The 12,752-nt window shown below is 44.4% G+C and overlaps 1 protein-coding gene across 4 annotated transcripts in view; it reads left to right on the forward strand.

Annotated features, from left to right (window-relative positions):
• The window catches only part of ITPR2 (inositol 1,4,5-trisphosphate receptor type 2), a 501,416-nt gene extending 489,259 nt beyond the window's left edge, over positions 1-12,157 (forward strand). For 3 of the 4 annotated variants that reach the window (XM_030804417.1, XM_030804419.1, XM_030804418.1), the window contains 2 exons: positions 7,194-7,355; positions 8,037-12,157. In XM_030804417.1, coding sequence (XP_030660277.1) covers positions 7,194-7,355; positions 8,037-8,123 — 249 coding nt within the window. In that variant the 3' untranslated portion in view covers positions 8,124-12,157. The remainder of the gene's footprint in view (positions 1-7,193; positions 7,356-8,036) is intronic. The other variant, XM_003265625.4, reaches the window with a different exon arrangement.
• Positions 12,158-12,752: the final 595 nt, after the last annotated feature.

The following is a 12,752-nucleotide window of genomic DNA, read 5'->3' on the forward strand; positions in this document are numbered from 1 at the left end:
AAAATGGTAAGATATTTTGAGAGAGAGAAACAGAAACCACTTTTATTACAGTATATTGTTTTAATTGTACTATTTTATTATTATTGTTAATCTCTTACTGTGCCTAATTTATAAATTATCCTTCATCATAGATATGTATATATAGGAAAAAATGTAGTATATCTAGGGTTCAGTACTCTCCACAGTTTCAGACATCCACTAGGGGTTTTAAAATGTGTCCACTTCAAATAAGGGGGACTACTGTACTTTCTGCAGTAATTTTGAAGAAAAATCAGTTGTGGAACTGATTTTTAAAAGACTGCTTTCTTCAGAAAAGAGAACAGAAAGCAATCAATTTAAGTTGTTTTTCTTTTTTGTCCATTGTAGTGAGAAATGTAAAGCATTCAACTCAGGTCTCTTAAAAATTAAGAAAAGGAACCATAAAATGTTGTTCAATATTAAAATAATTTTTAGTTGTACATTATATATTTGTCTCAGATTAAGACCAGCAGATACACAATGGAAGGGAGGAGTGGAACAAGAAGCAGAAAGGTAGGAGAGAAAAGGCTGAGAAGCAAACAAACCAAAACACAGACAGATACAAGGAGTGAAAGAAAGATTAGAAAAACCAGAAGAGGGTTGGAAGACAGAATAATATTTAGGAACGAAGAGAAAGGATGACAGGACTGTGTAGCTTTTGCACTTAAGTACAGCTTCTCATTACTTTTGTCATCCTTTGTTTGAAGTCTTACTCTCCACCTATGAACTGTATGTTCCATAAGCACGAGAATTGTGCTGGATTTTGCTTACTATTGTTTCCCCAGTGCCTAACAGAGACATAGTAAACACACGCAAGGATTATTCAGTGAATGGATGAACAAAGAAACAAATGAAAAAAGAGAGTGTAGGGAAAGGGAGTTCTGTGGCTCAAATGGCACCAGCTATGGTCCACTGAGAGCTGCCATTGTTTCCTCAAAAGCAAGAGGCCATGGACTTGGCTGATCCTGGCCCCTGAGATGCTTGGAATAGTGTTTCTTTGAAGGCAACTTTACAAACGCTCACACGTTATCTGTGAGAGTTGCAGTCTACTGTTAGAACAAGGTTTTGCATCTGTTTCTTTTGGAAACTTTTTGAAGGTTGATGTTTTCACCATCCCTCACATTCCTGGTACCTTCTTACCCCAAGCCCAGTCTGTGATGCTCCCAAATCCCCCTGCCCCAGCAGCCCCTCTGGAATCCGTGTCCTGTTATGTATTGAAAAAATCTCTCCCAGAACGCTGCTTTCTTGGCTCTCCCAAGAGGAGTCCTGTTTTAGTCCATTTTGTGTTGCTATAACAGAATACGTGAGACTGGGTGGTTTATAATGAACAGAAATTTATTGGCTCACAGTTCTGGAGGCTGAGAAGTCTGTTTTCAAGGTGCCCATGTCTGGTGAGGGCCTTCTTGCTGCATCATCACAGGATAGAAAGTGAGAGGGTGAGAGAGAGCAAGAGAGGACCAAACTTGCCCTTTTGTTACAGCACCAATCCCCAGCCCCATGAGGTGGAAGCTTCGTGGTCTAATCACTTCTTAAAAGTCCCACATCTTAATACTGTTACAACGCCAATTAAATTTAAAAATTAAATTGAATTTTGGAGGGGACAAGCATTCAAACCATGGTGAGCCCCTTCTCCTTTAGCCCCTTGGTGGCAGCTGCCTATTTTCCCAACCTGTCTGTATTAAGAGCCCTAGAAAAGGGTCAGCACTCGGGGCTCCTCATTACCAAGAAATCAACACACCTCAAACCTCCCATAAAAATGCACTTTTCTAATCCTTCCCATCCTATCCTTTAATACCTCCTGGTCACTGTTGTTCATTCATACAGATTTTGGCCCTTGGCCACCCACAGCCTCCTCATCTACCCCAACTACTGACCTGCAGGATGACTTCAGGAGTTTTGCGCACAATTCATCTAAAAGATCAGCCTCTGCAAATTCTGTGATTTTTTTTAAAATGATGGTAAAATATATATAACACAAAATTTACCATTTTACCATTAAAGTATACAGTTTTGTGGCATGAAGCACATTCACATTGTTCTGCAACCATCACTAATCTATCTCCAGAAATTTCTTATCTTCTCCAGCTAATAGTCTGTATCCATTAAACACTAACTTCCCAAGTTCAGTGATATTTACTTTTACCAGACTTAAGGCACTCTCACCCCAAAATTTTCATTTCCTGAAGTTGTTCTACCTTCAGAATTTTAAATTTTATTATTCTACTTTCTGTCCACAATCTCCTGTCTTGCCAACAGACCTTGATGCAGACAGATCTGAGTTCGGATCCCAGCTAATCCAGTTACTAACTTCATATTCTTAATCTATTTTGTGTTGCTATGAAGGAATACCTGGGACTGGGTAATTTATAAAGAAAAGAAAGTTGCTTTTTTTCCTTCCTTCCTTCCTTCCTTCCTTCCTTCCTTCCTTCCTTCCTTCCTTCCTTCTTTCTTTCTCTCTCTCTCTCTCTTTCTCTCTTTCTCTCTTTCTCTCTTTCTCTCTTTCTCTCTTTCTTTCTTTTCTTTCTTTCTTTCTTTTCTTTCTTTTCTTTCTTCCCTCCCTCTGTGGCCCGGACTGCAATCTACTCGGCTCGCTGCTGCCCGCGCCGCGGACTGCCTGGGACTGCCAGCGCGCGCCACCGCTGCCTGCTTTTTCTCCTTTGGCTGCAGGCGCGCGTTCGCCATGTTGGCCACGCTGGTCGCCAGCTCCTGATGCCGAGTGCTCTGCCCGCCTCAGCCTCCCGAGGTACTGGGACTGCAGATGGAGTCTCGCTCACCCGGTGCTCGGTGTTGCCCGGGCTGGAGTGCGGTGGCGTGGTGTGGGCTCGCGGCAGCCTCCGCCTCCCAGCCGCCCGCCTTGGCCTACCAGGGTGCTGGGATTGCAGCCCCTGCCTGGCCGCCGCCCCGTCTGGGAGGTGGGGAGCGTCTCTGCCCGGCCGCCCCTCTGCCCGGCCTCCCCATCTGGGAAGTGAGGAGCGCCTCTGCCCGGCCACCCATCGTCTGGGAGGTGAGGAGCGCCTCTGCCCGGCCACCCATCGTCTGGGAAGTGAGGAGCGCTTCTGCCCGGCCACCCATCGTCTGGGAAGTGAGGAGCGCCTATGCCTGGCCGCCCCGTCTGGGAAGAAGTGAGGAGCGCCTCTGCCCGGCCGCCCCGTCTGGGAAGTGAGGAGCGCGTCTGCCCGGCCGCCCCGTCCGGGAAGAGGTGAGGAGCACCTCTGCCCGGCCGCCCCGTCTGGGAAGAGGTGAGGGGCGCCTCTGCCCGGCCGCCCCGTCTGGGAAGAGGTGAGGGGCGCCTCTGCCCGGCCACCCATCGTCTGGGAAGTGAGGAGCGCCTCTGCCCGGCCGCCCCGCCTGGGAAGTGAGGAGCGCCTCTGCCCGGCCACCCATCGTCTGGGAAGTGAGGAGCGCCTCTGCCCCGCCGCCCCGTCTGGGAAGAAGTGAGGAGCGCCTCTGCCCGGCCGCCCCATCTGGGAAGTGAGGAGCGCCTCTGCCCGGGCGCCCCGTCCGGGAAGAAGTGAGGAGCGCCTCTGCCCGGCCGCCCCGTCTGGGAAGAGGTGAGGGGCGCCTCTGCCTGGCCGCCCCGCCTGGGAAGTGAGGAGCGCCTCTGCCCGGCCACCCATCGTCTGGGAAGTGAGGAGCGCCTCTGCCCGGCCACCCCGTCTGGGAAGTGAGGAGCGCCTCTGCCCGGCAGCCCCGTCTGGGAAGTGAGGAGCGCCTCTGCCCGGCCGCCCCGTCTGGGAAGTGAGGAGCGCCTCTGCCCGGCCACCCACCATCTGGGAAGTGAGGAGCGTCTCTGCCTGGCCGCCCCGTCTGGGAAGTGAGGAGCGCCTCTGCCCGGCCGCCCCGTGTCTGGGAAGAAGTGAGGAGCGCCTCTGCCCGGCCGCTCCGTCTGGGAGGTCTACCAGGGAGGCCAGAAGCAATGTGGGGGCTGGACGTGGTGGCTCACGCCTGTGGTCCTGGCACTCTGGGGGGCGAGGCGGGTTGATCACTTCGGGCTAGGAGTTCGAGACCAGTCTGGCCAACTTGGCAAAACATGAAAAATACAACAGACAAACCAACCAACCAACTCAGTGACAACAAAACAGGTCTACCCCGGAGTCATACTCTAATTTTTTCTATTTTCCTCCCTTTCTGATCCTTTATCCCACTTTCTTTTTCTTCCTCTTCCTTCTCCCTCTTCTTTGTCAAATAGAGGATTGAGTTATTATCACTGATCCATATAAAGTCCCTCTCTCATTTATTTTAACTCCCACCCCCCATTTCTATTCCCCGACTTCCCATGTGTAACCTTCCTAATATGTTTGATACGCATCTTTTTGTTTGTATGTATTTTTAGAAAATGTTTATTGTTTTTGTGTGCAAAAAAAATTAAAAAAAAAAATTGAACAGAAAAAAAAAAAAAGAAAAGAAAGTTATTTAGGTCATGGTTCTGAAGGCTACACAAGAAGCATGGCACCAGCATCTGCTTGGTTTCTGGTGAGGGCTTTTGTGCTGCATCAAAACATGTCAGAGAAGGGCCAAAGGGGAAGTGGGCATGTGCAAAAAGACACCAAACCAAGCATCCTGGCTTATAACATCGCACTCTCATGGGAACTAATCCATTCCCCAGAGAACCCATCCAGGCTCCTAAGAGTGAGAACTCACTGGATGCAGTGGCTCACGCCTGTAATCCCAGAACTTTGGGAAGCCGAGGCAGGCGGATCACTTGAGGTCGGGAGTTCAAGACTAGCCTGACCAACATGAAGAAACCCCATCTCTACTACAAATACAAAATTAGCTGGGCGTGGTGGCACACGCCTGTAGTCCCAGCTACTTGGGAGGCTGAGGCAGGAGAATCGCTTGAACCTGGGAGGTGGAGGTTGTGGTGAGCTGAGATCGTGCCATTGCACTCCAGCCTGGACAACAAGAGTGAAACTCAGTCTTAAAAACAAACAAACAAAAAAACAAAAGAGTGATAGCTCACCTACTACTGTGAGAATGGCACCAAGCCAATTCCTGAGGGATCTGCCCCTGCCCCCGTGACCCAAACACCTCCCATTCAGTCCACTTCCAACACTGGGGATCAAATTTCAACAGGAGGTTTGGAGAACACAGACAAACCATATCTAAACCATGGCATCTCACTTTCTTCATTTGTAAAATTCAGATAATAGATAATATAAATACTGGATAGATAACAGAACCTAAGTTCACAGAATTTTTGAAAGGAATAAGTGCTTAAAGAGCATTTAGCACAGGTCTGTTCTCCTCCGTCCTTCCTACCAGTTCACACATTAACATGCATCACATCAACCACTCTACTGATATTCCCAGCTCCCTTAAACCTTGATCTTTCTGATGCTCATCCCAGAGAGACACAGCATGCTGTGTCAGTCCAGCTTTCTGCCTCATCTGCACATCCACCTGGGCTGTGTGTGAGCAGCTGGCCCAGCCACACTACCGTGCAAGCATTTCATGGGCCCCTATTGGGTTTCCTTTGCTCTTCCCCCACATGCCTATTTCAGGTCTTTCCCTTTTGCTCCATCTCCCTACCCAGCCACTGTCTTCTCTGTTTCTGTAAACCAGAGTCCTTAACACTTTAATGATATTAGAACCACACACATTCCCTGAGGTCCTGATTTGGTAAGAGGTGGTGGGGTGGGAATCTGCAGTTTTAACAAGCAACTAGGGGATTTTGATACACACAGTGTGCAGCCCACTCTTTGTGGAGGGCTGTCCTGAGCCATAAGCTCCTTGAGAGCAGACACACAGTCTTATCTGACTTTCACCCCTAAATACCTAACAATAGATGCTGAAGGACTGGTTGAGTGAATGAATCTGTCACTCTGCACTTCAGAATAAGTTACTGTTCGCCTTTGAAATGCTAATTAGCTACAGCTGTTTAAATGCAGTTTAAAACTCTTCAGTGTGTTTTATCTTTAGTTCTTTATCGGCCCTTTTCACTGCCATTGGGGGTAGGGAACTATAAAGAACTTGTTACTCTCTGACTAGCAACAACAACAAAAAGCCAACCCAAGGGCCAGGTAAGATTGAGCCTGCAGTCTAGAGATACACGAATTGGGCCTTGCCACTGTCACTTAGGGAAGAACACTCCAGTGACTCTCATTCTAGGGATCCCACAGGCAGAGGTTGTTGTAGCCATTTCAGTGGACTTTTCTGGAATGGAAAGAGTTTCAAGCATGATGCTCACTGCTAGGGATGTTGGGAGAAGGTGATTTAGAGAAATAGGTGGGTAGATAGAGACCAAGACTGGCACACCCTATCAATGCTGCAGAGGCTTCAAATCCCAGCTTTGCCATTTACTAGCTTGTGACAAGAGTAATGAAACTTAGAGCCTCTTGTTTCCTTATCTGTAAAATGGGGACCGCATGATTTACCTTGCAGAGCTTTGGGGAGGATGGAAAAATGTCATATAAGTAATGCATAGTGATTCTATGATGTTAGACAATCGAGCAGAGTCTTGAGGAAAGCATCTGTCAGTCTCTACCACGATTGGAGGGAAAACACACACACACACACAACACCTACACCCAGGCTGCCTACAAAAACAGAAGTGGAACCAGCTATTGCCCTATGGGGAAGTCTAACTCTCACCCATTGCAATAAAATCTTTCCAAAGGGAGCAGACAGAGTAACCTCGGGCCATGCCCTCCCACTTCCCTCTTCCTCAAGTGGAGCTCCGAGGGAGGCAGAGCTGGTGGGGAGCCTTTATAGAGGAAGTGGGAGGTAAAGTAGTGTGGGTGGCTGAGGCTGAAACATTTCTTTTACCACCTTCCTATACCGTCCCCCCACTTCTCTTCTGTGCCAGGGGGAAAGAGAAACAGTGCATGCCTATGCTTTACCCACACACACTTGGATCTGCTTCCCCAGCCTCCAGACCCCACCTCATCATTCATCATCATTCACTGAATGCCTGCAGCCTTCACGGTGCTTTCTAAATGCCTCAGCCAGAACCTCCCTGGGAGGCTGTATAAAGTTTGCTTCAATATTTGGGGTCTTCCCCCAGCCCATGAAGACCAGTGTCTAAGCCCTACTTCAGCCCCTCCCTATGCCTGGTTTTCTCTCTCCAATTTGAGTGCTAAGAGACTTTGGTTTAAATGTTAATAATAATAAACAGCTATAGACATTCTCCCCTTCCATACTTATTCCCTTGTTCCCACACATTTATTTGCTTTCAGGAGAAGAATTTGGATTGGTTTCCTCGTATGCGAGCCATGTCCCTCGTTAGCAATGAAGGCGACAGTGAGCAAAATGAAATTCGGAACCTTCAGGAGAAGTTGGAATCGACCATGAGTCTGGTCAAACAGCTCTCCGGTCAGCTGGCGGAGCTCAAGGAACAGGTGGGTGCATTCAGGGAGACGGTGCTGGGTGGGATAAAGTCATTCACCACCTCTGGTGAGGGGAGACAGAGGGTCCAGGGAGCCAGGTCATTATCCTCAGAGAATTGCAAACTCCGAGAAAGAAACCTCACGTTGTACTGTAGAACCACATCCCAGCAAACGGGGACTTCTACTTATCCCATCTCCCTGAGCCTCATGCAACACTTCTCCTTCTATGGAGGGAGGGGGAGGAGAAAATGCCAAAATACAACCACCTCTTTCCATTTAAAAAAAAAAATCATTTTCTGGCATGATAGTAATTACCTCATGAGAAAGGCAAATCCTCGTTAGTATCTGCCATTTTAATGCTATAATCAACCCCTTTATCGTATAAAATTGTTAGTAAAAATATCAACAGTAACCATGGTAGCTATTAAAATGACTGTGGTGATGGTGACAGCTATGTGACAGGCAAGATCTGTTTTCTAAAATGGCTCCTGCTTCCTAACCACAGAGAGGGGTTTGCTCTTTTTCTCTGTTTATGGAAATTCACTTCTAAAAAATCCCTTTTTGGATAAATATATTCTATATGATGCCGGACAGTAGGTAGGTGGGGAATATTAACTCAAAACGGTTGTGGCCCACCAGCACTGGGTAAGAGTGAGAAAATCCGCTGAACACACACTCTCTCTTTTCCCCCAGATGACAGAACAAAGGAAGAATAAGCAGAGACTGGGCTTCCTCGGATCAAACACACCCCATGTGAATCATCACATGCCACCACACTGATACCATGGGGGGAAGCCGTGACTAGCCTTTCATCAGTGTCCTGCCTGATCACTGAATAAAGAACTGAGATGGAGGGGAGTGAACAGTGCCTATTGTTGAAAAGTCAAAAACAACCAAGTGCCAAGATGTTGAGTGGGTTAGCTCTGAGAACAATTTATAACTGTGTTTTCATGGTTGCGAAGACCTAACCTCAAATGCATCTGCTAGAAAGCGTATATCACACATTCGCAATGCATCAGGAAGAAAAGGCTTGCCCAAAAGGCTGGAGAGGGCAGGGAGCGGCAGGGTGGAAGGAGACACGGGGCAGCGAGAACTATCTTCTGCTAAATCGATAGGAGTCAGTTTTGTCTTAAATGCTGACTACAGCCACTGACATGGTTGGCTGGAATTTCTTTCTTTTAATTGTGGCATAGAGGTTCGTGATACAAGAAGTCATACTTTGGTGGCTAAGTTTTACTAAGGAAAATAACTGAAAAGATTAAAAGTGAGAGTTGAAAAGAGAAATGATAATGCTTCCAAACTGTGGCTGTCACAGGGCAATTTCTTTATTTATAACATGAAGCACAATGGATTTACAGCTCTAGGAACTTAGTACTTTGCAGCTTTTGCCTCTCACGCTGACAACATAACAGAATGTGATTGCCTTCTCTGGGATTCAGACAGGCTCTGTCAATGTGGAGCACAAAAGGAGATTTTCATATAACTTGTTAAAAACATGTTCTAAGTCATGTATAGGCTAAGATTTTAAAAAGATCTGGGGGAATAAAAAGCCAACAGTAAGCCCCAGGAAAGGGTTTTTTGAGACCATACGTATGCTATTAAAATATATTGAGATTAATACATGAAAATGCTTAAAGGTGATAGGAATTATTGAGAAACTTATGATGGTGGCATTGCCTTTTATAAACATGGAGTGAAAGCTATTTGACTCATGTTTGCTGTGCTTAAAGAACTGCTTCAGGACCTAAACGTTTTTATTTATGCTGTTCCTGCAGTTAGGAAAAAAAAATCCAAGAAATGTATTGAATACTCAAGAAAATGCCACATTTCAATTACATATTTAAAACTGTGTCTGTAAGGGCTTTTCAAAATGTAGAAAGACAAAAATCTCTTATTCAAATTGTTTTTATGTTAAATCATGCACTCGGAATTTGTCGAGGGAGAGAATAACCTGGCGTGTTCGGGTTATTCTTAGAGGCTACACATTTGGAACAGCAGCAAAATATGGATAATGGAAGTGTTAGGAAGAAACTGATGCGACAGGGAGTGAAGACACTTGATACCAGACTCAGGGAGATGCTCTGCAAGTTGACCCGGCCTCTCCCCCACAGGAACAAAATACTGCCTCCAGAGCCTCTAAATTCTCAGTTATCAACACCAAGGTTTAAGGTCCAGATAGGGTTTGCTATGACAATTTTTAAAGCTTTTGGATTGTTCTAACACAGCTTAAGCTATTGGTTCCTAAAAATCTCAAATCAAGATCTATGTAAAATATAAAGGAAGCCTGAACCAAGCCTTCCACACACTGTTCAAATGTAGACTTGGAACAAAGCTGTTGGGACCCAGAGCAATGAATTTTTGAACTGAAGCTACTGGTACTCCCCAGCACCACCTCATACTGAGGATTCCTCACTCTGACATGACAGTATTTTTTCTGACAAGGAGCTGAAAGACCCTGACATTCATGATCCAAAGATATAAGAAATTTTGATATGTCTGCATGCAGCACAGAACTTTGAACCTAGCAGGCAGTCAATAAATACATGAGAAATCCAGCTGTCATTCAGTTACTCTTAATTCTTTATAAAACTTTAAATGATAACACATATTTGTTTGTTTAAAATGGCTTTCCCTAACTCAAAGTAGACTAAAGCAGCCATCTTTAAAATCCAGGATCATCAATGCTATTAACAGTATCAGGTAAAAAGTACACTTTAAAATATTTTAATCAGGCAGTTTTATGGACAGAGAATAGAAGAGAAAGGTGGTAAATATTGAACATGTTCCAGTATAGGAACCTATCTCTATTTTAGTACAAAATAAAATATATTTCTGACATCTGAACTAGAGGTCAAGAGAATAAATTCATCTGTACACATCTGAGCAACCTGTCTTTCAGATGATAAAGTATCTAGCCTTTTCTGACACCGTAATAGTTCATTTTGTAGGGAATAAGCCATTAGGTGTATATAATTGCTTTCTAGAAATGACCTAATGTCCCCAACCACAGTGTAGTGGCAGATCACTGTTTCACAGCATATTTTCTCCTAAGGAAAGTATTCAAAAGAGACTGCAACTAACAAGACTCTTATTTCATCAAAATTTAAATATTTCTGAGTTGTATTTTTAATGCCTCTTTCTTTTCTGGCTAAATGCTTAGAAATTATAAAGCAAAAAAAAAAAAAGACAACAACAACAAAAAATCGAAGCAAACAAAAAAGGCACTTTTCAGAACATCAAATTCCTAATGGAGAAGAGGAGAAGATAATGGGGAAATTTGACATTTGATATAAATTTATATTTGTTATGTGTATGTTTGTTAATGCAACTGGAATATTTGACCTAGGTATCAGTTAACATGCTTGTATTTATATAGTGACATCAAAATAAATGCAATCATCTTGAACTTTGATGTTAAGGGAGATTTTGAAAAAATATTTAGTTGTTTAAAATCCATATTGGTTCAAAAGTATCAGTTTCTGCTGAATAATATTTTTAATTTCAAAAGGGTTTTGTTCCCTGTGTGCCCCATTCTGAGGCTCAAGAGCTTAATGCAAGTATGTTTTCTGAGTTCAAATAACACTTTTAGATGAGAAAATGCTTGTATCATAGAGGGCTATAATATAAATAAATAAACTATATGTATGCAAAATTTATCATATTTTCTACCCCTTAAAAAGTTAAATTAGAAATGAGCTTATTTTCTTGCACACAATATTTTTCTGTTGGTAAAGAGGACACAATTTCTAGTAGATTGTTAATAACATCAGGAAGATATTTCATTCGTCAGAACTAATTGTGTGCTTATTCCCATATTCTCAGCTCTTAACTCCCTGTTTTGGCTGCTCTCTTTATTTTACAATTGTTTTATTGCAAACAGCAAGGCAGTATGGCCCACACTCAGCCACCAGCCCCCAGCCCCCAGGACTGAGAATGAGTGGTGAGGCTGGGGAGTTGGTGAGAGAAGGTGGAGATAGGGATTTCTGCTTCCCAGTACTCTATCATTAGAGAAAAGGAGGGGTAAATATTAGCTAATAAGAAGAAAAATGCTTATTCTTCAGGGACCCAATAGATTGGACATAAGCAAGTAAGTACTGCACAGGCATCATGATGTAATAGTTGATGGACCCCAGAGATACCCCTCACCCATGCAGAGAACAAAGCTGTGTGGAAGAGCAACTACCATAAGATGGTGTGTTCCCTCCAGTGGCTGTTAAAGCCATCCTGAATAACAAATCAGTTATTCCTACCTACAGACCCATTCCAATATGCTGTGATACACGACATGGTGCACCGCAGAGGAGACAGACATCTTCAGCACAAACACAGGTGCCTGCAGGAGCTTGGCAAGTCACTAAATTGCATGAAATTGTGAGGTGCACACCAAATGCAGGGATGGGGGAGGCCGTGGGAAGCTCTGTATTCTCAAAATTTGACAGCTAATTCCGGTTTTTAGAAAATGCCTGAGGCCAGCAGAGGCCCTCTAGTCACTCACTGCTGCTGTTTCTGATATAATTATTGAGAAAGCTATCTCATTTAATAGACGAAAACATGCACTATCAAAACCAGATAGCCTAACGTGCATGTGAAAATCGAGAAATCTGAAACCAAATCCAGGTACCCTTCTCTGAACTGGAGTGTTTCCACAGACTTGAATAATTTATGAAATTATCACGCCAGTACTTCTCATATCACCAAGAAGACTTTCTCTCCTGCAGTAGAGGATTACTATATTTGCCTTAAAAACACGATTCCAATATATGTCAAGGGCAGATAATTTATAAGTGAATGTTAATAAAATTGGATGTGTATAACTTTTTTGTTTGCAATACTTTAAAGTGCTTTATTTGTTTCTTGCCATGTTTCTAAGTAATATCTGCATTGGTATGAAAAGGCATTATGATTGCTATTTTACATAGCAAGACATGAGGTATAAAAAATTTGGTGATTTGAACCACACCGATGAGCTAATCCAGATGGACTAGTGTGCCTAAGGCTTATTGGGATTTGGCCAATTCCCCAATGTACCAACGCGTACTGGTGCATCACATGGTGTCTGATGCCCTGCTTGAGCTCAGTGGGCACAGACCATTGGGTGGCTTAGGATTTCCTGATTCTTAACACGCACAGCTTTAAATGATAGTTCCCCTCAGAAAAGAACTGAGTGTGCAAGAGCTGAAGTCAACATGGGTGGCACGAATCACATGCAATCTAAAAATAGAATTCTTTGCTCATATGGGTATTTTCCAGTGTGCCACAGTTCCTTGAAGTAGTGTGGAAACATTTGTTTGTTTTGTTTGTAATCAGAGGAAAGGTTGGGGGAGGGCAATTGGACAGGGAGTTCCTCTTCCGGTGAGAGTAATTGGCACAAAGAGCGGGCAGTAGTGTGCATGTGGGGGCAGTGTGGTG

This window comes from Nomascus leucogenys, chromosome 23, assembly GCF_006542625.1.
Source record: "Nomascus leucogenys isolate Asia chromosome 23, Asia_NLE_v1, whole genome shotgun sequence".
Lineage (NCBI taxonomy): Eukaryota > Metazoa > Chordata > Mammalia > Primates > Hylobatidae > Nomascus > Nomascus leucogenys.